The 24,704-nt window shown below is 36.3% G+C and overlaps 2 protein-coding genes across 3 annotated transcripts in view; one reads left to right on the top strand and one right to left on the bottom strand.

The window, feature by feature from the left end:
- Window positions 1–211: 211 nt before the first annotated feature.
- LOC105446448 lies at window positions 212–3,927 on the bottom strand. Its single transcript, XM_011683332.2, has 3 exons — window positions 3,852–3,927; window positions 3,320–3,649; window positions 212–1,179 (listed from the first exon to the last, which is right to left on the bottom strand). The coding sequence occupies exons 2-3, from the start codon at window positions 3,625–3,627 to the stop codon at window positions 495–497; spliced, it is 993 nt and encodes a 330-aa protein (XP_011681634.2). The 5' UTR covers window positions 3,628–3,649; window positions 3,852–3,927; the 3' UTR covers window positions 212–494.
- A 3,611-nt stretch (window positions 3,928–7,538) lies between these two features.
- LOC577484 (protein sel-1 homolog 1) overlaps window positions 7,539–24,704 on the top strand; it is a 38,468-nt gene continuing 21,302 nt past the window's right edge. The window contains exons 1-16 of one of the 2 annotated variants that reach the window (XM_003727108.3): window positions 7,539–7,985; window positions 9,188–10,831; window positions 11,493–11,549; window positions 12,139–12,199; window positions 12,710–12,872; window positions 13,358–13,471; window positions 13,979–14,060; window positions 14,541–14,695; window positions 16,394–16,450; window positions 17,112–17,180; window positions 17,598–17,738; window positions 18,398–18,485; window positions 21,010–21,158; window positions 21,600–21,765; window positions 22,790–22,864; window positions 23,392–23,564. In XM_003727108.3, coding sequence (XP_003727156.2) covers window positions 7,919–7,985; window positions 9,188–10,831; window positions 11,493–11,549; window positions 12,139–12,199; window positions 12,710–12,872; window positions 13,358–13,471; window positions 13,979–14,060; window positions 14,541–14,695; window positions 16,394–16,450; window positions 17,112–17,180; window positions 17,598–17,738; window positions 18,398–18,485; window positions 21,010–21,158; window positions 21,600–21,765; window positions 22,790–22,864; window positions 23,392–23,564 — 3,261 coding nt within the window. In that variant the 5' untranslated portion in view covers window positions 7,539–7,918. Of the gene's footprint in view, window positions 7,986–9,187; window positions 10,836–11,490; window positions 11,550–12,138; window positions 12,200–12,709; window positions 12,873–13,357; window positions 13,472–13,978; window positions 14,061–14,540; window positions 14,696–16,393; window positions 16,451–17,111; window positions 17,181–17,597; window positions 17,739–18,397; window positions 18,486–21,009; window positions 21,159–21,599; window positions 21,766–22,789; window positions 22,865–23,391; window positions 23,565–24,704 lie in introns of both variants that reach the window. The other variant, XM_030998371.1, reaches the window with a different exon arrangement.

Below are 24,704 nucleotides of genomic sequence, written 5' to 3'. Positions count from 1 at the left end.
CATTTGTACAATAACAAATCGATGTTATAAAATTATTTGGGGGCTCCAAAAGACGCCCCCGCCCCCACACCCTTAAATTGAATTTGTTGCCGGGGGCTCCTAGCCTAATATCGTTTAGTAGGTCCTAAGGGAGCCCTGTATCAAAAATGGTATTTGCACAACAACAAATCGATGTTATAAAACTATTTGGGGGCTCCAAAAGACGCCCCCGCCCCCACACCCTAAAATTGAATTTGTTGCCGGGGGCTTCTAGCCTAATATCGTTTAGTAGGTCCTAAGGGAGCCCTGTATCAAAAATGGTGCTTTTATCCGGCAAGTAACGATAATTTCACTAAGCCACCTGAATATATGGGAGGTAGTTATCCGAGATAGATATCCGGGTCGGATCTAGGTGGTGTAGTTTTCCTGACCCACACTTTACCAACCAAGACATAGGTCTTGCAAGCTATATGATACCCCGGGGGATAACCCAGGGATACCATTGGAAAACGTCGTTAAATGGTTAATCTTAAATCATACATCTCCTCATAGAAAGGCATTTCTTTTTCGACAATCTCTTTGATATCATCCGTGGCGTCATCGAGTGATGCCGAGGTCGACGACGCCTTGAAACAGGAGCTCTTGAAGGCATTGGCGAACCACATGGCGTACCTGGGAGAATCACGGACGTTCGCACACGAGCTCTTCCAATTCAGGACGACGTCGGACGACGCGTCCCATGACAGTAGACTCTCGGAGTACGGGATCTCCAGTGCGTCGCACAACCGCGGCAGCATCGCCGACGGGTTCTCCAGGACCTCATCGATGTCTACAATCACCGGGTCCTTATCCACCCTCTTCCTGATGTAGCTCCAGAGCTCGTGAATGGCCTGGTAGTTGTACGGCGTTCCTTCCCGCGGCGGAGGCAAGTCCTTGATGACATGGAAAGACTTCCTATCGGGAATTTTCATACCCTTAAGAGTCGCAGGATCAGCGGTTAGAAGGAAATTGAGCAGACCTTCGCGCAACGACTTGTAAACTTTGACGGGATGTCTGATGAGGAAGAAGTGCTTGATACCACTTGATCGGTCGGGTAGGTACGGATAGCGACTCGGTGGCATCCCAATCGCCATGTCTTTGATAAAGACAAATTTTTTAGCGGGGTCCAAATTGTCGAATAAGCGTTTCAGTGTAACCGGCCTATATGACAGGAAAGAGAAAGATAATCAGGAGAATAAAAATATCCGATTCAATATAAATTAGGATCAGACTAACAAACTTGGAAATGATTATTCCGCCAAACTAATTGTGTAAAACAGAGGTGAATAATATGGCATTCACGAATAACATCCTTTTTTTGTGCTTCAATTTAGTCTACATATTTTTTTTGTAACTCAAGAATAAAATGTGGACTGGTTGTATTAGGGCATTAGTTGAATAATTTAGAAATACAGTGCGTCCCAGAAAAAAACGAAACCGAGAATTATCGATGTTTTATCATAACTTAATCACATTTATAATTAATAAATGACACATATTTGGAAAGCGTAGATCCTCCTCTTTCATTAATGCAACTCATTATGATGCATATTTCACGCGTGAGTAATTTAAATCAATTTGAAGAGAGGGAACCGAAAAGTCATTTGGCGGCCGGTATCTGAATTTCAAAGAGAAAATCATATTTCTAGAAAGTTGGGTTTCTGCCATTTCATATGACTCCTCAATCAGGAAAAATGAGCTAGGAATGACAAAGTTCTGTTTGTTTGAAGTAGCCTTACGTTTCGTAATTTTAGGAAACAAATTCGTTTTCACTGCAGGCTGCCTGCCGTAGCAAAAGGAAGAATTGACAAAAGACTTACCTCCGTTTCGTTGACAATCAGCCATACATGAAGTATTTCGTCTACGGTTGATTGTCAACGAAACGGAGTTAGGTCTTTTGTTAATTTCGTTTGTTGATACGGCAGGCAGCCAGTGAAAGCGAATTCGTTTAATCAAGTTTTGGAAATGCAAGCACTACTTTAAACAAACAGAACTTTGTTATAATAATAATGATAATAATAATAATTATAATAATAATGATTTGGTTTACCCAGGGATTAAGCCTCATCAGCATTTAAGTTGAGGGCTCTGCAATTATTATTACTCCATCAAAAGAGTTCAATTCACCAAATGCTTAGGACTTTTTATAGATGAAGAATTGAAATGGTCTAAACAAATCGAAAACGTCAGTAAACTTACCCAGAAAAACATTAGCATGATAAAGAGAGCAAAGAGTTTTTTGCCTCAAAAATCCTTAAAGTTACTTTATAACAGTCTAGTGTTGCCACGATTAGATTACTGCTCTGTTGTATGGTCGAACCGATTTCATTCTCATACAACTAAGCTGCAAAAAATTCAAAAGAGGGCCGCAAGAATAATATTGAACAAGACATATGACACACCGTCGGCAGATTTGTTCACAAGTCTTAAATGGATGACACTAGACAAGCGGTTTGAGTTAAGTCGTGTTATGATGATATATAAATGCGTTCATAACTTAGCACCTTCTTACCTTCAGGTAGGCTTAATCAATCCTAATGATGTACATGAGCATCATACAAGGCAAATAGACAGTGGATGTTTACGTGTGCCTAGATTTCACACTGATTGTTATAAGTGTAGCCCAATTGTTTCTTCCATATTTGAATGGAATAAGCTAGATAATTCATTGAGAACGGCTTCCTCTGTCAATTTATTTAAGAGATTGTTTAAACAAAGTTGTAATTTGTGAATGGCCCAGCCGTATATACACTACGTGCATGTTTTGTAATATTTACATGACTTATTCACATAATTGCGACTAAATTAATATTTTCCTATTGACATTACTGTTTACTAGGTTTATGATATATGTTTATTTTGCAAACGAGTATTATTTTTGTAACTGTTCTGTATAAATGTTATAAACGATGTAAATATGTTCATTCAGGGCCCCATGGAAGACCACTACTTGCTGGTGAATGGGCTACCCTGTCAAAAGATCAGAAATAAATAAATAAAATAAATCAATTGCCAGGTACCCATTTACAATTTGAATTTGGAATTTTGAATGTAAAGACATTAGTGCTTTGGGATTCGAACCCTCAGGACTTGAATTGGGAGTCAAATGAATGAACCACTATAAACCACGACACCTCGGGATTAATGCCTTATCAAAGAGCATCACTGAATCGAATTGGTTTCGAACCAACTAGGGCCTCCCGGTTACGACGAGACCACTGCTCCTCTATGCTGAGTCATGCCGCCCCCCCATGAATTATTTAAAAATCATATAAAAGGATCATTTTGTTATATTCCTTACGATAACAAGTCGAGATGATCGCGATCGAAATTATCCCCTCCAATTGTCAAGTTTATCGCAGTTTCTCTAAACACGTCCTCGTTGCCCTCCAGCTCCAAAGGGAAGCTGCTCTCGGGGTGGTATATGTGATGGGTATCGTCGGCGGCCTTACTGATGACATACGGCTCGAGCCAGACTTCGGCGCCATCGACGAAGCTCATACATTTCGTCATTGCCGTCGATACGGACCGCGGCACGCACCACATGATCACGCGAGGGTTCCTGTGGTTGCCGTCATCATTCACCGCCGGTGATCCATTGGTGGACATGTTGGTGATATCTTGAGTCAATCTAAACCAAAAATATATATATAAATGTTGGGTAAATCATTGGCCAAAAGAAAAGTAGTATTGTTCGACTAATCGCGGGTTATAATAGGCTAACTTGCGCATTTTTTTTCTCAACGAAGTAAAAACATCATCATGATTTGACAAAAGATCGCCTTATTCGGGAATAAAATTGCCAATAAGTTGGTCGGACATATTATAATTACCTTTCTGCTAGGCTATTTTTTTGTTGTTCAGTGCTCTTCGTGATGCAAAAGCTTGTCAGAAGCTTGTATACTTAGCAACAACGATCTACACTGTATATAACGTGGTGATTCCAAACATATATGCCTTCTCAACACTTCTATAAAGCAAAGTTCACCAAACTTTCCTGAGATCTTGCCACTCTATGACTAAGAATTTGTTTAAAAATCAAATAAGGCCAACCAAAATTTGAGCAAACACCGATAAGATTGATTATATTAATTTACTTAGGACCGTCATAATATAGGTCGCAGCTTGACATTGTCATGACTATGCACTCTTTGATGGGCAATGGGCGTAAATATCTTACACTGAGTCCCACTGAGTGCAGCAGTATTACGCCCGCCCCTTCTCTGGACTCTGGAGTCTCGTCTCAGGAAGAAAAAAAAAAAAACTTACACTTCGCAAATGGGCCTCGTCATTTTTGTCCTTTCTAAAGTAGTTTCCTTTTTCATATACCAGACAAGTGCCCCGTCAAACTAATATTAGTAAAGTTAACCTAATATTCACAACAGTAACGCAAAGACCTGGTAGAAATCTTTGGAGAAATCAAGTCAAGACACCTCAATACAGTATCTTAGAAATCATGTACTTTAGAATAATACATGTCACTAATGTAATCATATTTCAATGGGTGACGAGAAGGGCCTTGAAATTGCAAGGGGTTTAATTTTCGGAGGTCTTTTCGATCGTATTTTATAGCTTTTCTTTTCTGAGAGAAACAAAATCAGCGTCTCGTTATCTACAAACTAAAAAGAGATTTGTCTACGATATAAAATTGTCAAATTATTAACAATAATAATTGTTAAGCTAGTGTCTTGCCGTTGTTTAATCCTTCCGATTCTTTGAAGATTTTTGCGATCTCAGTTGACAATTACAACTCATCATTCCAATTTTTTTTAAAGATCTTCTGACCTGACTAGAAGACAATGTGTAAAATCAAATAATTCCTGATTGCACTTTGATTCCAGCTTTGAGATCTATTTCTATTCACTCCAGTATGATATAGAAAGAGAGAGAGAGAGAGAGAGAGAGAAAGGGAGAGAGAGAGAGAGAGAGAGAGAGAGAGAGAGAGAGAGAAAGGGGGAGGGGGATAAATAGATCTTTAACTCTAACTTTATACCTTAAAGCAGTGGCGTACGCAGGATTTTTTCAAGGGGGAGGTATTAAAATTTTGAAATCGGGCCAATAATTTCGCAACGACTCAGCCAGCCGCTGAATAAGCGGGGGGGGGGGGGGGGGGAGGGATAAGAGGATTTTTTTTTAGGTCAGCCATTGGCATAATTTTTTTATTTTTTTTTGGTCTCGAAATTTGAAAATTTGACATTTTGCTCCGTAGGCGGGGGGGGGGGGGGGTAAGTTCAGTTTTTTTAGGTCAGCCATTGGCATAATTTTTTAAAAATCCACAAAAGGGGGAGGGGGTTTGCTCAAATATACACACATAATAAAAACTCAAGGGGGGGTTAACCCCCCCCCCTGCGTACGCGCCTGCCTCAAAGTAATTTATTGTATCACCAAGAAACATGAATATTACATTAAACATTCTACAAACAAATCCTGCCTAAATGTTAAATATTGTAATTTTAAAAATGCGTGATAATATCAACTTAATTCTAGTGAAATCTAGTGAAAACACATAAAGCATACATATACATGTAATTCATAAATACGTTCTCAGTATGTCTTTCAACAACAAAAATCTAATAATTGCCCCAATTCAAATCTGAGACTTAATACTTTTTTACTTTGACAAGTGCCCCTCACCCTCCTGATAAGTGCTCGTTTCATCTCGATGAGTGCCCCTTTTTTCACCTCTAATAACTGCCCCTTTTATTTTGACACGTGCCCCTTTTCCTTTGTATAAGTGACCCTCCCCCTTTTCATAAATACCCCTTTTTATCTCTGATAAGTGCCCCGTTTATTTGAACATGTGCATCTTTTTCTATTTAATAAGAGCCACTTCCACCTTCTCATAAAAGCCCCCTTTTACCTCCAATAATTGCCCCTATTAAACTATTTCAACTAATGCACACTTTCCGTTATCATAAGTGCCCCCTTTTCATTCCCATAAGTGCTCCTTTTCATATCAGGTTAATGCCCCTTTTCAATGCGATAAGTGCCCCTTTTCACCTCTGATACGTGTCCCTTTTAACAATGATACGTGCCCCTTTTCCTTTCTAATAATGGACATATTCCCTTTTCATAAATGCCTCTTTTTGCCTCCTATAAAAGCCCCCATCAAAGTCTGATGGTTGCCCCTTTTGATTCTTCGACAAATATCCATTTCCAATTCTCATAAGTGCCCTTTTGCGTAGGGACCTCTTTTTTTGTAAGAAGTGCCCCATTTTCAACCCTTAAAATTACCCTGTGTACTTTGACACGTGCTTCTTTTCTTTTCTAATAAGTGTCTTATCCCTTTTGATAAGTGTCCCCTTTTCCTCTCATCATTAATTAATTTCAAGCTACTTAGAGCATTTTCCTCACATATCCTAAAGAAAAATTATAATCACAATGTAGGGGTATATACCAATGTTTAATATTTTTTCCGCTTTGAGATTTCCCTCTGTATAGGTGCTCATTATTTCTCCAGAAAGTGCCTTTTTTGTTGTTGGTGCCCCCCCCCCCCACCCCCACCACTTTGGAAGTCCACGCTCCGCCGCCCCTGGGTAATGGTATTAATGTATTTTGTATACAAATTGATTCAATCCCTGTGTTTTAAATCCCCCCTCTACATTACGTCTTTCTCTACTGCTTTTACCTTTATCAGGAACCTACAAGCACCGCTTAATTTTCAATAGGTACCTCACAGTTTACTCACATGTGAATTTAGAAACGTGAAACCTTGAAATGCAGGAAAACCCCACTCTTTTTTTAAGCTTGGATAACAAAAGTCACGACGTTGGATGGAATAACCCCTCCCACACCCTCTCCTGTAATACGGTTGCTTTGCTATATACCTCGCTGCATGGGTAATTTTAAAACACCCCCTTGAAAAAATCCTGCGTATGCGCCACTGCTATTCGAGCATGATATAATCCAATCCTCTAACCTTATTATTATATTTCATTTGTTTCCTGTTAAATATCTTTACTTCAAGACAAAATATTGAATATCAATTATTATTTCCTTCTCCAACTTAATCGATTCTATGCATTGCATTGTGGCAAGCATTGGTTATGCCACGTCAGTGTAAACGCACGAGCGGGCGCTTCGAAATTTCAAGAGCCGCTTTATTATAATTGCGGGGATGAGAGTGATATATCAAGGTAAAAACAACCCAGACAGCCAAACGCATTATATTTAGGTTATTAGTGATGGAATTCATGTGAAAATAATTACGATGCAGCCAACAAAAATTGAAAAAATAATTGATTAATGCGATATATCCATACTAATTTGGCCGTGTATTATAATCTTGTGGGCGTAGTCTACGTACGATGAAACGAAAACTCATGAAACACAGAAAGATTAGATAAGTCTCTTAATTTCCGGTAACATATTGTTTAGACAAAACGAAAATAAATTTAAATGGAGCTCCTTTTCCTTTGCTCCGAATAAAAAGGGAAATTAGGTTGCTACTATTTACAAACTATTATTTTTGGTTAATATTACCCAAATATAAAATTATTACAAGGACGTCTGTTAAGTAGACTACCGTTATGTTATCGGGTATTTACGTATCGCGATGAATTTTCATCCCTGAAACTCGTGTGAATTATAGTTAAAATAACTCACACATATCGACTTGCTGGGTTTCTAAGGTCAACTCAAGACCTTAAGAAATTGTAGATTTTCCTTACGTAGTTTCATTGAAGGTGTTTATCTTCTTAACGTCATGTTATTGTAGGTCTTTCGCCGCGCCACACGGTCCCCGTTATTTAATCGTCCGAGTACACTCTTGCATTAGAGCCACGGCAGAAGTCCGGCAGCGCAAGACTGCTATGACGGTGAGGACCAGCTGCTGAGACGGATCTTTCTTGAATTGAATTCGTTTTTAATTTTATTGTTTGGTGAAAAGCCATTCTTCGTCATGAAGTGCATTAACCAATTGACTGTTTTTGTGCTATACCTCTCATTCAGAGGGTTTGAAAAACCAGGTAAGATTCCTTAGTGTTGTTAGACCTAGACCCCTAGATTATGTTAATTAGAAATCGTGAAATGTGCATTGAATTAATTTGAACATGTTCTTTGATATTAAATAAATCAATGGAAGTTTATAAGTATTACAGTAACACTAACAGTAAGTATGGTGTGATTATGTGTGATCGTGTTCACGCTAGACAGAAGTAACATTATGGTAGGGACTATGGCGGGTAATTCTTTAATAAAACTTACATTGATTTAGGTCTATTCCCCACACACAAACCTTGACCAGTGAGGCTGCTGCATGCACAAGGTCAAGGGGGGAGGGGTTCTACTATATCTAGCGAATTTTCTCCTGAAATTGTTGATATTGCAACATTGTTGGGATTTCTTTGACAATTAATGTTCTATTTGCACCATTGTAGTCTATGATTTTGCTGTCCATTTGGTTGTAATTGATCTTAATAAATTTCTCTAGATCTAGAATGCGAGGTATGGCCATAGAATATGATGGATCGTAGACTATATCACATTCTCAATTCTTTTAATGTTATAATAACTGATTTAAAATATACATGTATGTATCATAATTTGTCTATGACTTATCTTCATTCACATTGTTGTCATTTTAGTAGGGTTAACTAAAGTTAGATATTAAAAGTCTAATGAGTACTCTAGGGGTCAGGATTTTTAAATTATAATTATTTGTTGCAATTGAGTGATGATAGATGTAATGAATGATTGAGGATGTAACTTTTGTAATTTATCGATGGAATTTTCGCAACATGGGACAGAACCAGGAAAATGTGAGAAAATTGGAAGTTTATGATTGATTTATAACATAATCTGGGCAATGCAAAATAAACTGAGCTTTGTAACATAACAAGTTATGATTGATTGTATTACTTCCAAATTAATTGTATTTCTTTCGAGCAATCATGAATTAACCTACAATTTAGTTTATGTTACAGATGATACAATGCATGTGAGACACAATCAATTGACTGTAGAAAGATTGGAGATAGGATATTATGTAACTAATAAATATTAATCAATATTCATGTTACAGTGTCCTGAGTCTCCTGACCTTTCTGAAAAATATTAAACAGGCTGGAACTCTTCCATTTCTTAATTGAAAAGGGACCTCAGATTGAAGTTGCAATTTTTGTCTCACTTTTCTCAGCTTTTATCAATTTCTTTATCAATTTCCTCTTAGGTTCTACAACCTTCGTCTTAGCTCTTGAGGGAGTGAACCCAGGCAGTAGTAGCCCTCAAGGAAATCCAAGTTCTGGAGAGACTAAGGAGCTCTCACCCCAGGGTGATTCAAACATAAACCCAGCTGCTTCAAATTTGAACTCTGGAAAGAATGTAAATGTGCAATCTGCAGATTCACCTGTGCCCTCAAAAGCAGGTGAAGGAGACCCTTTAAATGTAATCCCCAAGCAAACTGATAATCAACAGCGGACTGTGGGGGAAGAGTTGATAAGAAAGCATCATTCAGCACCATCATCAAACTCTGAGCAACATCAATCTTCCAATGTAAAATTAAATCAGAAGCAAGCAAGAGAAGCGAGTGTAACTGATGAAAGGACTAATAAGCAAGTGCACCAAGAAGGTGATACAACCACAGTTAATAACCCACAAAGCAGTAATAATGGTGCTCCTGTCCCACCTAAAGAAACTGTCCAGTCAGGAGCAGGCAGTCAGCAAGTTAGTCAACAGAATGTAAACCAGGGTTCAAATCAACCCAATGTGGTGCAGCAACAGCACGTTCCTCAGGGTGATGATCAACCACTTGCTCAAAAGGGTAATGATCTACCACTCGCTCAAAAGGGTAATGATCAACCACTTGCTCAAAAGCAACAGCAGCAACATGTCCATCCTACACGACAATCAAAACAAAATCTGCCATCTGGGCAGCAGAATCAGGAAGGACAGACAGTATCTTCCCAAGCACAAGGAAATGTTGCAAAACAACAGCCCATAACACAACAGCAACAACAACAGCCAGTAACAAAACAACCACAGCAACAGCCTCCTGTAACACAACAGCAACAACAGCAGCCGGTAACAAAACAACCACAGCAGCCAGTACCACAACAACGACCTCCTGTAACACAACAGCCACAGCCGAATACACAACAGCAACAACAGCAGCCAGTAACAAAACAACCGCAGCAGCCAGTACCACAACAACGACCTCCTGTAACACAACAGCAACAGCCGAATACACAACAGCAACAACAACAGCCAGTAACAAAACAACCACAGCAGCCAGTACCACAACAACAACCTCCTGTAACACAACATCATCAGCCGAATACACAACAGCAACAACAACAGCCAGTAACAAAACAACCACAGCAGCCAGTACCACAACAACAACCTCCTGTAACACAACAGCAAAAGCCGAATACACAACAGCAACAGCAACAGTCATCAACAGTACATCATGAAGTAAAAGCTAGTCAGCAAACCCAAGTTCATCAACAGAAACAAACCCCACCCCAGCAGCAACAAGTGCCACAAACAGAATCCACTGGTGAAAAACAAACTTCACAATTTCAACAGCAACAAGCTCAACAAACACGGACACAATCCCAAGCACCCCAGTCTGTTCATAATCAAGAGAATGAGCAACAGACACATGAGTATGTAAAGGGTAGCTCCAGAACAGTTGTCCACACAGATAAGTCAGCTGATATTGTCCCTTCCTCGAGGACTCCAGCAAGCCCTTCTGATCCTAAGGAAACCAAGGGTGATACAGCCACCAGTATGACCAGCGGAACAGAGCAAGAACAGAGTTTAGAAGATGACATCAAACCTCTGGCTAGTCCACCACTAAAGAACATGGAAAAGGGTAAAATGATACTGCTAATGATTAATTTCACAACTCTTCATTTTGCCATTCTTGTTTTCAATGTTTTGTCTTGCTGTGTTCTTTAGTATCATTTGGATTTTCTTGTTGATCCTTATGTTGTATTCATGACTTTAATTCTTTCACAAATCAGTATTACATGTATTTCTTTTGTTCTCTTCAATTGAAGACTCAAATTGTTTTTGTTTTTTCAAGGAGATGAATGAAAATTATATGTGTATATCATTTTTAACACTAAGAACAGATACATATAGTATTAAAAGTGAGAGGAACAATAGTATTCACATTTTATGAATACTTTACGGTCAGTAAGCCCAAAATAACTCAGATTGGAGTACATACATAAAAAAATGCATTGTAAAACCAAAATCTTTTTTTAAATGAAACGGGCTTGAAGATTCTGAACAAAATTATGCAATTGTACATGTATTAGTCTGAATAATGTGATGGGGAAACAAATTTTACATTGTAATTTTTTTGATTTATAGTTATGTACAGTTTAGTTGCGATTTATCAGGAGACTCTCAAATCTGTTAACACTTTTAGTGAAAGATTAATTAACCAAAAAATTGATATACGGTACCGGTAAGAAGCTGTAACAGGGAGCACCGATAAATTTTTACATCTTCTGTTTCTGTTACAGAGAAAGAGAAAGTTGAAATACCAGTAGACCCTGAAACACAAGAGAGAATAAGGAAAGGTAGGTCATTATCAAATTCAAATTAAATATATGTTTTTATTGAAGTGCCTAGAGATTTGATCTTTTGATATTATTATATCAAATCTTAATAATATGATTGCAGGACCCTCAGGGAGAACGGTATTAATACTGATAACAAATATTATTGCTATTATAATTATTATCATCCAGACATAACAAGTACATGAACATGAAGTTATTCAGGAAAATAACCTTGACCTTAATATGAATGTATCAAAATTATCTTCATATTTGATAATACTCCATATACAACAAAATGACCAAATTCCTTAGACTTGCCCGATTTTGGAAAACGTTTCCTTTTACATTGAAATGTTTTTAACAGCATTCTGCAAACCCGGTACATGAACTGTATACATGCAGAATTGCAGATCAAATTTGGTATGATTCACAACTATTCATGGCAATTATGGCCCATGCTGGTTTATTTTGAAAATCACAATGACGGTGGCCTAAGGTCATGAGATAATACGTGCAAGCTGTTTCTTATAATTATCAATGTAATAAATTCATAAACATTTTAGCTTTCTATATTTAAGGAAGGCCTATTCTCACTATCTTCTTTCAGGTGAGGAGCTTTATCAGGAAGCTCTGGAGCTCATCAATTCTACTGAAGACCAGTCGGATCTGTAAGTCCCTGTAATGCAAACAAAAAAGTGATCATGAAATATGATGCAATTATGATTACATAAAGCAAGCTGTGAATGTAGTTTTGCAGTCATCTTTATCCACATGTTTTGTTAAGATTTTAGTTGTATTGTATTTTATGAATTAAATGTTCATGTTTACAATGCAAGTCACAACATTGGGTTTTGAAATCTTGAACAAAAAATGAAACAGATAAATTTAAGAATTTTAGGCTTTTAGCAGATGATAGATACATTATGTTACAAAATGGAGATGAAAATGTAAAATTGGGCAATAAGCAGTTACTAAAACCTCATCATAGTATCTTTATATGAAGGATAATTTACCTCATTTCTAGCTTTCAAACTACTTGTACTTGACTCTGCTGTGGGAAAAAGAAAAGACTGTATTGTTATTTATTCATCGCCGTTCTACTCGACGTTATTTGAATTTTTTAAATGTTGAATTAACATACTTTTCTAAAATGATTCTAATTCAATTTCATTTGACAGGGCCTACAAGATCCTTGTGAGGGCTGCCTACCTAGAGCATCCCAAGTCTATGTCCATGGTCAGTTTTTCCTTCTTGTTTGGTGACAAGTTACCCCTGAACCTGACCGGAGCCCACGATCTCTTCACCCGTCTTGCCGACCAGGGTGATCCACGTGGTCAAGCAGTAAGACATTCCATTTTCATGTATTTTATAGAATTGGGTAAGTGTTGGGTGTGCTATGAAGATAGAATTTTACATATGTTTAACTGGGCGTCTGTTTTATTCCATCTAATTCCCTGTTATCATTTTACTTTCATAAAAAACTGTGATACAGCTTGCCGGGTAGAGATGCTGCATTCTTAATTTAATCTGCTTGGAGCCAAAAGGACAGTGATTTTTTTCATCCAAATAATTTGATATCCTTTTTAATCCAAACAGATAACTTGTTAATAGTAATACATTTATTACCTGGGTTAAGAAAAGGGCAAGTTGGATTTTAGCATACAGAACAATTTAAGAAATTGCTTTTTCATAATATTTAGTGTCTGACCAGTGCTTTGATTATATATGAAAAGAAAAACGAAATGGTTGTTTTATTGAGAATCTGGTATTGGATTGTACAATGGACTATCCAATTGATTACCATTATGTTATATCTATTTGTTCAGGGTCTTGGTTTCCTCCATGCTACTGGTGTAGGATCCAACTCCAGTCAAGCCAAAGCCCTGGTCTACTACACCTTCTCAGCTCTTGGTGGCGATGCTTTTGGCCAAATGATGATGGTGAGTATAAAGAATTCTAGCAGAACATTGATACAAAAGGGTGATAGGAGCAATTTAATTGTGTGTACTGACACTCAATACTCCATGGATTGCAAAATTAGTTTTCGAATGATGTCTAACTGAAAGGGTTTGAGATTTCCTTTTTGTCTTCAAGGAAAGATCTTCTGCTGTTTTTATTTTTGTTCAGTGAAAAATGATAATTGATTGTCTGTCATTGCTATTAAATGGTGATGATACTTTTATCTACTACAATGTCTTTATTTTTCATTCTATTTCCAAAGACTCTGCTGCTAATTTCATATCTTTTATAATGTCATTGTCTGACTCTTTGATTGTTAATGTGGAGAAAGATCCTATGCTAATTTTCTTGTAAAGGATCATTCAAAGACAATGTACGATCATTGCCCTTGGCTCTCCGCTTGTCTCTAGTCCTCAGTAAAGATTTTTGTATGATAGATATAAGCAGACAGTAAGAATATCACAGAATTATATGCTTTGCCTTTGTAGGGCTACCGGTTCTGGTCTGGCGTAGGAGTAGCTCAGAACTGTGAGACTGCCATGTCGTACTATAAGAGAGTAGCCAGCAAAGGTAAGATGACTTTCCATCAATGATCACTTTTTTGCATGCATCTTTATGTCATGTTTCCTTGTATACGATCTTATCTTCACTTTCTGTATCTCTCAACTTCTTTAACAGATGTATACATTTTCACTTAAAAAATATAAACATTTTTCAAGCTTCCACTGATTGTTCTTAGCCTATCATACATGTATTAGTGACATGACATAATCATGCCTGTCTGTCCCTTTACACTGTACTCTGTATTGTGGGAAATAAATACAGATTGTAAATATATTTGAAAACCTTTCTGAGCAGTTTTTACTATTTGAAATCTAAATGCCCTTGTTTTTCAATCAAATTTAATAATCTTCCCATGGTGAGAGTGCATTTTAAAATCATACAGTTTTACTCCTTTTTCCTGTAGACAGGCCCATTTGATACTTTATATAGTTTGATGGTGTATGTATATGTAAAATGTTTGTTTCGCTTCCATCTCTTTCTCATCAGTTGCTGACAATGTAGTGATTTCTGGAGGTAATATCATGGTGCGAGTTCGTCTCTTTGATGAGAATGAAGATCCAGACCCCGATGCTGGAATGCTTGATGATGATCTCATTCAGTATTATCAGTTCTTAGCAGACAAGGGGGATGTGACTGCACAGGTACAATATATATATATATATATATTACTTTAATTGCTTTAATTATTACATGTTATTACCTATTTTGTTTCCTGTAATTTTGATGTTTATTTTGTATATTGTACAAAACCTGTAATTCGGCTTTCGAACCGTGATTGATTTTTATGCCTCCGTTACGAAGTAGCCGGAGGCATTATGTTTTCGGGTTGTCCGTCCGTACGTCCGTCCGTACGTCCCGTTCTCGTGATCGCGTTATCTGAAGAACCGATTGATGGATTCCTGCCAAACTTTGGTCATGTATGTATCTTGCAGAGCCGATGAACTGATTAGATTTTGGGGTCACGAGGTCAAAGGTCAAAGGTCACAGGGCTCATTATGTATGCAAAAACAGCTCGTGATCGCGTTATCTGAAGAACCGATTGATGGATTCCTGCCAAACTTAGGTCATGTATGTTACTTGCAGAGCCGATGAACTGATTAAATTTTAGGGTCATGAGGTCAAGGTCAAAGGTCATGCGGCTCATTATGCATGCAAAAATAGCTTGTGATCGCATTATCATTAGAACAGATTGATGGATTCCTCCCAAACTTAGATCATGTATGTATCTTGCAGAGCCAATGAACTAAGTAGATTCTTGGGTCATGAGGTCAAAGGTCAAAGGTCATGGGCTCATTATGTATGCAAAAATAGCTTGTGAACGCATTCTCATTAGAACTGACAGATGGATTACTATTTAACTTGGGACATCTTGCAGAGCCAATGAACTGAGTAGATGTTAGGGTCATGTGGTCAAAGATCAAAGGGTAATATATGTATATGAGAAATTGCTTGTAATCACGATATTCTGAGAACCTGTTAATGGATTACAATTGAACTTGAATTTGAAGAATTTCTTCTGTTTTGGTTTGTAAAATTGCTCTATGACGGAGGCATCATTTCGACTGCGCGCAGTCGAAGTTCCATCTAGTTATTTCAATTACTACTACTACTACTACTACTACTACTCTTCATATAGATCAGCCAAGATAATTTTTTTGGCTCATTATGCACATGCTTTCATCAATGTTTTACATCTAAGCAATGTATTTTGTGTATTAAGAAGTGAGGTTGGCATGTAACTAGAAAGTGTATAGCTTTAAGTGAAAATGCATTAGAATCTGTGATGTTCAGTTTTAAAAGTTATTTTAATTGGCCTTTACAAAACAAAATACCTAGATATACCTTACGTGGGGTACTTAAATTTAAATTAAGTAGTAATGTCATACGCATGCTTTTATTTGGTCTTTTTTTTTAAATCCAAAGTTGAGCTGTCAACTTGGCAGATTTTTAAAAGAACTACTATCCTTCACTTATTTTTGAAATGTTTGCTGCATCCAAAATCTCCCATAGTTAGGGGCAACAGAACTGGTCAAGATGCCCTTGGCTCGCAGAAGAAAAGATGAATTATTACATGGTATGGTGGCTCAGTGGTTAGAGCGCCTGCCTCATAAAAGACTTATAACAATGGGACCTTCTGCCTTCTAGCTAGGTGCTCAGCATATTAGATTGGAGAAGGGTAGTAATAACATATTATGTTATGCAGGGCCCGCTGGAAGAGCAGTTTCATAACTGAAGTGGCTACCCTGGGTAAATAAAACGTTATTATTAATTTTATTATTGACAAAATTTGAGTGTTAGATTTCAGTGCTGACTGTCATTTTTCTTGTCACACCAACTAGGTTGGCCTGGGGCAACTCAACTACCAAGGTGGTAGAGGAGTCCTTCAAAACCATCAGGTAAGCAGGAAATACATTGCCATTTGACTCTGTGAGAAGAGTGTTTTCAAAGTACGGTAGAATTGTCCATATACAAAGACCACCAAGCTGTAAAAGTAATTAAAAACAAAATTCAAATATTTTGTAACCGGCATGGTTCACAGGCAATATGTGAATACAGTAAAGCTGAAACAATTGGGTAATTTGCAAGGATTGCGCGCTGTGTGCAATATATGAAATCCTTTAGAGCAAAGCATTCTACCACAACACATTCACTTTAATATGTCCTTCTTCGTCCTTAGCATGGTACATTTATATACTAAAAATGCATCTTACACATAATAACTATCCAATGTCTTTTTCCTACAAGAATGGGAAAATAGCTTGTAAATTGCAGGTTGGGACTGTCACCCCTGACCAGAATACAGATCGTCTCTTCATATCCACTTTAATTTAGGGAATATCCAACCTTAATAGCAAATTGTCCTGAGGGAAGCAGAGAAATCAGAAGGACAGATTTGTAAAATTATGAAAATTAAATGAAAGAGACAATGAGAAAGGTATGATTTTGTTTTTCAAATTTGTAATTAATATACATATGGGGTCTTCAAATTGGCCAAATTACAATAATATGAATAACAAATTAGTCAAATACCATTGTTTACTTTTTATTTTGATACAGAGAGCTTTTGAATATTTTACACAAGCTGCTGAATCTGGTGATGCTACAGCTCAAGCCTATCTGGGAAAAGTGAGTATTACCATTGTAGTCGGGATCTTAAATCTTAAGGTGCTGCATCGTGTATTGCAATGGGTGTATTAGCATCAAGCATATATATGTCAACACATCAACATTATATGAAAGTAGAGAAAGCATTAATTTTCCTAAGGTAGAAAAAGTAGTACATCAAGTCTTTTTACGATATGAAAGATTTTTTTCTTTTGTATTATTATTGATAGTCTGTCCTTATTCATGTCACTTAGAAAAGAAAAACTTTCATTCAAGCTTAATTAAAATAATCTACCTCCACTTTAATAGTAATTTGTAACTTTATTTTAATCCATTTAATACTTACCTGTTTTCATTGAATACCCACATTTCTGTTTGGGCTGTATGATTTATTCTACGCTATAATAACATGTTTTTTTTTATTTTTTTTTTATTCAGATGTACTCTGAAGGAGGCCCTCTAGTGAAGCAGGATAACGCTACAGCCCTGAAGTATTTCAAGAAAGCAGCTGATCAGAACAACCCCATTGGACAGAGTGGACTAGGTCTCCTGTACCTGCATGGACAAGGAGTCGAACGGGTAAGCTATCAGAATGACATCTCTGTAATCCTTTGGGCTAGGTGAAGGTACATCACTCCTGCAAAATGCAAAGGTTCACAAAAGGAAAGGTAACATTGTTTACACGTTTTCATGGCGTAGCGAGGAAGATACAGTGTACAGGAAAAGAAAAATACAATGTACACGTATATATTTTTTTTAAATATGGAATAGTATCTTAATATTAAAGATAAAGTTGGGTTCTGGTCATGCGATTCATTGTGAAAGAAATGCTGTGGAATCGATCAGAAAAAGTTGATAATGTAGCATATAAGTATTGGTGTGTACTGCAAGGTTTTGGAGTCATCAAAATGATAAGAAATTTGGCCTAGTCTTGATAAAGTAACAAGCACTTTTATATACAGAAAGCTGACTATGGGACTACACAAATATGTGGCAAAAAAGTCGGGCCTCGTTTTTAAGCTGTTACTTGTCATATTTAGAATATGAAGGCATGCTTTTCAGGGAACATTTTTTTTCTCTGATGTTCTTCCACACTTGCATAATAACAATGATAACGCTCACAAATTATTTTTCACCTCTTCCCAGAACTTGACCTTCTCTTTAATGCAAAAACCTTTAAATGGTTGCTCTTGGGTTTATTTTAATATTTTTATCATTTTCTATGAATTGTTTTACAGGATCATGTACAAGCATTCCAATTCTTTCAACAAGCGGCAGATCAGGGTTATGTAGATGGTCAGCTTCATCTTGGAACCATGTATTACAGTAAGTACCTCAAACATCCTCACACATTTAAAGAGACTGTAACTCTGTTTGAATTAATTTCTTCCTCTCCCCAGTTCTCCATTTCTCTCAACTAATAATTGCTCTTTTTTCTTTCTTTCTGCTCCTTCTTATAATATATCTCTCCTTCTTTTTTATGTTTATTATTCTACTTTTGCATGTAGTTCTGTGTTTCCACCTCTGTCATTCCACCATTTTTCACTTAATAATACTTTAAAGGTACATACATTTGTTTAAGAATGCATTAACTGATAGTCCTGACAAAATCAACTTTACTGCTAGCCATCCGTTTTCATTTATCCTTTTCTAAGGTCTACTCTCCATCTTATAAAACATTGTGGTCTTTATTCATGGGATCTATGATGAAAAAGTGTTATGTCCAATGCTTTTTTAAGAGTGATTTATGAAATGTATTACAGCTTCAATTTTATGTATTTCATTTCATTCATTTCATTTCATTTCAATCTTTATTCCAATTCATAAAAATACAACAACATCAAATATAAAACACAATAGCATTATATACAACATTTAGTAAAAATGGTACAAAAAATAAATACATAAGTTTCATAATAATATTGTAAAAATGAATGGAAAAGGAGGCGTACGTAAAAAGCCAAGGGTAGGCTTGTAAGAGTGTACGACCCTACAATTTAAATAATGTATGAATATATATTGCAAAAAAATAACAAGTACCAACAATACTGTATCATCATATACCAAAACACAAAATAAAAAATCAACAAAAACAACAACAACAAAAAAAATCAATAATTTACAATCAAATATTTTTTATATTGCCTTTTAAATGAGTTATTAAATTGAATATTAAAGTTACTTAAATTTAGACTATTCCAAAGGATTGGGCCTGTGTGGCGTAATGAGTATTTTGATTTATTATTTAAATACGTCCAACGGTGAAAATGATTGCAAGATCTTGTATTATAATTATGGATATTTCTATTTTTTACAAACATATTCATTAAATATGGGGAGAGTGTTTGAGAGTGAAAACGTTGCATAAACGAAGCAATTTGGATCTTATTTATATCTTGTAATTTGAGAGTATATAATAATTTAAATAATGTGGAAGTAGAAGCAGTATACTCGGACTTCGTACATACTCGTATGGCTTTCTTTTGTAACATTATTAGTTTATGTAAATGGCTCGAATATGTGTTACCCCATATTGAGTTACAATACGACAAGTGTGACAAAACATAAGCATTATAAAGAAGAAATAATATGTTACTAGGCAATTCATACTTCAATCGACTTAAAATCCCTATGAATCGTGAAATCTTCAAGCGTACTAAATCAATGTGATCCTTCCAAGACAAACTACTATTTAATACTACACCTAAAAACTTAACAGAATCATAGAATTTCAAAGGAACTGCATCTATTTTCAACAATATATCATCGACATTAAATTGCACACCACCCTTTTTAAACAGAACACATTGGGTTTTACTAGTATTTAAAGAGAGCTTATTACATTTAAACCATGCTGATATGTGGGCAAGACTTGTATTCAAAGATTCAACTAAAGCTTCAATATCATTATGAGAGGCAAGGAGTAAGGTGTCATCCGCATACAAAATACAGTCACATTCATGGCAAGAATTCACAATATCATTAATATAAATTAAAAATAGTAATGGTCCAAGAATTGACCCTTGAGGGACACCTGTGTTTATATTACCGAAAGACGAATTATGTGAGTTATAAACTGTAAATTGTTGTCGATGTAATAAATAAGATTGAAACCATTTTAAGGAAAGACCTTTAATGCCATAATGCTGCATTTTTTGTAATAAAATATCGTGTGAAAGGGAGTCAAAGGCCTTGGATAGGTCCATGAATACGCCAATAACACTTTTACCTTCATTAAGTTCTTTAACTATTCTATCATGAATTTCAATGACTGCCATGTCTGTTGAGTAATTTTGTCGGAAGCCATACTGACTATCATATAAAAAGTTATGCTGCAATAAATAGTCATATAATCTATTAAAAACTAACTTTTCCAAAATTTTAGAAAAACAAGGTAAAATTGAAATTGGTCGATAATTTGTAAAAAGACTCGGGTCATCCTTTTTAAAAATTGGCACAACCTTAGATATCTTCATCTTAGAAGGAACACAACCAGTGCGTAATGATGAATTACAAATATAAAGTAGTGGTTCAACAATAAAAGGTAGTATATGTTTCACAACTATTGAATCAATTTCATCAAAACCACAACTTTTACCAGATTTAAGATTTGACTTTACAATATCTATTATTTCTTCTTTTGTAACTGGTTTAAAAAATAATATATGTGGCGATGGTTGGCCCATATAAACATTAAATGTATCAATTGCATTTTCATCCTCCGCAATACAATTAGCAATATTTGATCCAATGTTCACAAAATATTCAGAAAGTGATACCTACATGTATACCCTTAGATCAATAAAGACATTTTTCAGCAGAGTGTTCTTTTTTCTTCTTACCTATTCAGGTGGATTGGGAGTAAAGCGAGATTACAAGATGGCGGTAAAGTACTTCAACCATGCTTCTCAGTCCGGTCATATCCTAGGCATCTATAACCTAGCTCAGATGCATGCTACGGGTACAGGGGTTATGAGGTCATGTCATACTGCTGTCGAGGTGAGACTAATAATGATATTAACACATATATTCACTTTTCTATTGTGCTGACTTACCAAGGTTTGAAACTTCTGGCACTTTCAAATTATTCCATATTTAGCTGCGTTATTGTTAGTAAACCCACTGCCTTTTAGGAAATAATTCCAACCAGGTACCCATTAACAACTCCTGCAGTGTTTGTGTTCGATGCAGTTAAAGTTTGCTCCTTTTTTTCTGCATATGAAGTTAATTTGCAAGAAGCTACCTTGGTCAGACTAAACATCATTCAAGTACGTATATGCAACAAAATATTGCCTTTTTTTAAAAACATGAGCATTATAGTAATCTCCAGGTATTCCCAAAGAGAAAGAACTTAATCCTACCACATCAAAGATATTTATATTGTCATGCTCCAAATTTTAACTGTTGATTAAATCATTACATTTTCCTATTGCCTTTCAGCTGTACAAGAATGTTGCTGAGAGAGGAGAGTGGTCCAGACTCCTGGAGTCAGCCAGGAAAGCCTACGTGGACAGGAAGATCCATACAGCTCTGCTACAGTACTCTTTCGCTGCTGAACTTGGATACGAAGTCGCTCAGAGCAATGTGGCCTACCTATTGGACAGAGGTAAGAAGACGAGGGAGAAGACTGCACATACTGTAGAAGGGGTTATAACATCAGTCTCTGACCCTCATAATATGATACTACCAAATGGTTCTAAGGAATTTTTCTAGCAACTAAGATCAGCAGGAACGTTAATAAAGAATTTAAAGGGGCACAATTTAGTAAGTAAAATTAAGCCTGTACATTTACAATTTGATGTACAGCAGCAATCTCATAACTGCTCACATCTGTAAGACCTGTTTTGTGGGCACTGTGGTAATGACATTATTTTTAAAGTGCCTTTTGGTTAAAAAAAAGATCTCCTAGTTTGAATCCTTCCTTGATCATGTCTTTAGAAGACATTTTTGTCTTCACTTGTCCCACTTGACCCAGATATGGTTACTAAAGTGCCTTGGGTGCATTTTTAGCAGCATGGCTAGCATAAGGGTAAGGTTGTGACAGTGCCAGTAGTGTTACTTTGTGCTATTCAAGAAGCAATTATTATTATGTACTTATGTATTATGTAATCCATGAGGAAAGAAAAATAGCAGTATAGGATACTGGTCTATTATATTTAGTGACAGAAAATAATCTAAGTTTTTCATGCATTGGGCAGGTAGTTTAGGCACCAATAGAGAATAGAAATGTTATCATACAGGGAATAATTTTCCTGGTATCGCATCGCAATTTGCTATGCATTTTTGCATGACTGCTATACAAAATATCTTTTGTGTAGCAGTTTTCTTCCATAGAAATGTACAGAATTTCATTTGAAATATTTATCCATCGGCTGAAATTGCTAATCAAAAAATTTGAGTAAAATTATTCCCTGTCATATAGTTGAAAATTAGTTTTGAAATGATAGTTTGTGAGTGTTTATTATCAACTTTGTTTTACATGTAAGTGTGTCATTAGATTTACCATTACGTGAGTGTTGAACAAATATTGTAGTGAACAATTTAAGTTAGATATTTCTGATTAATCATGCATTTTAAACCAATATGTAGTATTATCATAATGTTATATCATATGATTTTAATTTCATCAGGTGAAGTAAACATGTTTGGCTTCAATGAGACATACCAGAGAGCTCTGCTCAACTGGCAGAGAGCCGCTGCACAAGGTAAGATAGATCAGTGTCGATGCCTGGATAGTATAAGATTTCTCATGATATAATAATAATAATAATAGCTCACATTTATAATGCGCCTAATTCTTTGTTTTTAGGCGCGGAACATATTATTACCCGGTCATCGGATTCAGGCTTATCCGCATTTGGTAACTGATTAAAGTTATAATAATAATAATATTGGATATTTATATAGCGCACATATCTACCATGCAATGGTGCTCAAGGCACTCCAACTTTTACCCGGCTCTGCTAGGCAGCCGATTTCGGCGCTCACAGCATTCAAGGAATTCCTTCGTACAGGTACCAATGTAACACCTGGGTTGAGAGTGGCACTGTTCATTGCATTGGATTGACAGATTTAATGCTGCAATCAAAGATTAATATGAAATGAACAAATGTGGAGAATGTGAATGTTTTTGATCACCTAAAAATTTGGTGATGGACGTGTTTGTGTTATAACTGTAAAACTGTATGTGAGATATCATTTTGAAACACCATTTTCCCTTTCTTTTGAACAGGCTACACCCATGCTAGAGTAAAGCTAGGTGACTATCACTATTATGGTTACGGGACCGATGTGGATTATGAGGCCGCAGCTCTGCATTACAGACTTGCATTTGAACAGCAGCACAATGCACAAGCCATGTTCAACCTGGGCTACATGCATGAGCAAGGATTAGGCCTTAAAAAAGTAAGTAGAGTGACTTTCTTTTTCTTTGGCATGTTATCTTCACTGTTATTAAAAACACTGATATCACCATACACATCATTACTATCATCATCATCATCTTCTTCATCTTCACCTTCACCACCTCCATCATCATCATCATCATCATCATCATCATCATCATCATCATCAGTGTGACCCCAAAACTACTGCTACCATCTACAATGCCCCACCACACCAGACTCTGTCATCACTACCACCAGCACCATTCTCAACATCATCATCATCATCACTTTCACAACAATCACCTCAACCTCTACCAAGTCTACAATTACTATTGTTACCATTCCCACTGATTGCCCTTTCTTTTTCTAGTCATTCTGCTTATTAGCTTTACAGAAAGGATTGTACCTTTTATAATTTGTATTTGATTCACCTATTTTCAGAGGTTTTTTTCCTGTTCATTCTTCTCGTCAAGATATTACGGTTCATCTGTCATTATGTTGTCACATATAAGGTATTAATAAAAAATGTTTTGGTATAAACACAACCTGATGCTCATCTTCTAAGTGAAATCTAATTCCGCTTTTGAAATTTCAGCTAACTTTGAGTTAATTGTATATTTCAAGAAAACTTGAACATTAATTGTATCACTTTTTCAAACAGAGAATGTTGTGTGTGTGTGTGCAATTGATTTTTTACAGACATGTATGTATCAATCACATATGATTATTTGCGTCTGGGGACCGACTTTTAACATCACCATCCGAAAGACGTGACTCAGTTTTCAAATCTTTGTCCTCAGCTGAATCAGTTTGTAACTTCCATTATAAGCTGGATTACAGGTGCACGCCACAACGCCCCCATTGTGACGAGAATGTTCATTTCTTGTTAGGACCTAAAAATTAATTTAAGAGAATTAGAGAATGATCTAGAGAAAGTCTATACCACTATTACCAGTAGTCTAGAAGTGAGCAACTTGAAGTCATGCTGTAGTGTAAATTGCAAGTTCATCTTAGGTCCAAATTGCTTCTAGATAATCTAGATGTAAAAATACATGTAATGTTCATTCTGGTGGGTGTATCTCCAGCAGATTTTGTATGTCATTACGAGTACACCTTGGCCTGTTGATGACCTTAATCCTTAAGACTTTTAGTGCCAAGG

Source organism: Strongylocentrotus purpuratus, unplaced genomic scaffold (genome assembly GCF_000002235.5).
Source record: "Strongylocentrotus purpuratus isolate Spur 01 unplaced genomic scaffold, Spur_5.0 spur5_scaffold_5, whole genome shotgun sequence".
NCBI classification, from domain to species: domain Eukaryota; kingdom Metazoa; phylum Echinodermata; class Echinoidea; order Camarodonta; family Strongylocentrotidae; genus Strongylocentrotus; species Strongylocentrotus purpuratus.
The sequence above is the reverse complement of the archived record's forward strand: the minus strand, read 5'-3'. Positions and strand labels throughout refer to the sequence as shown.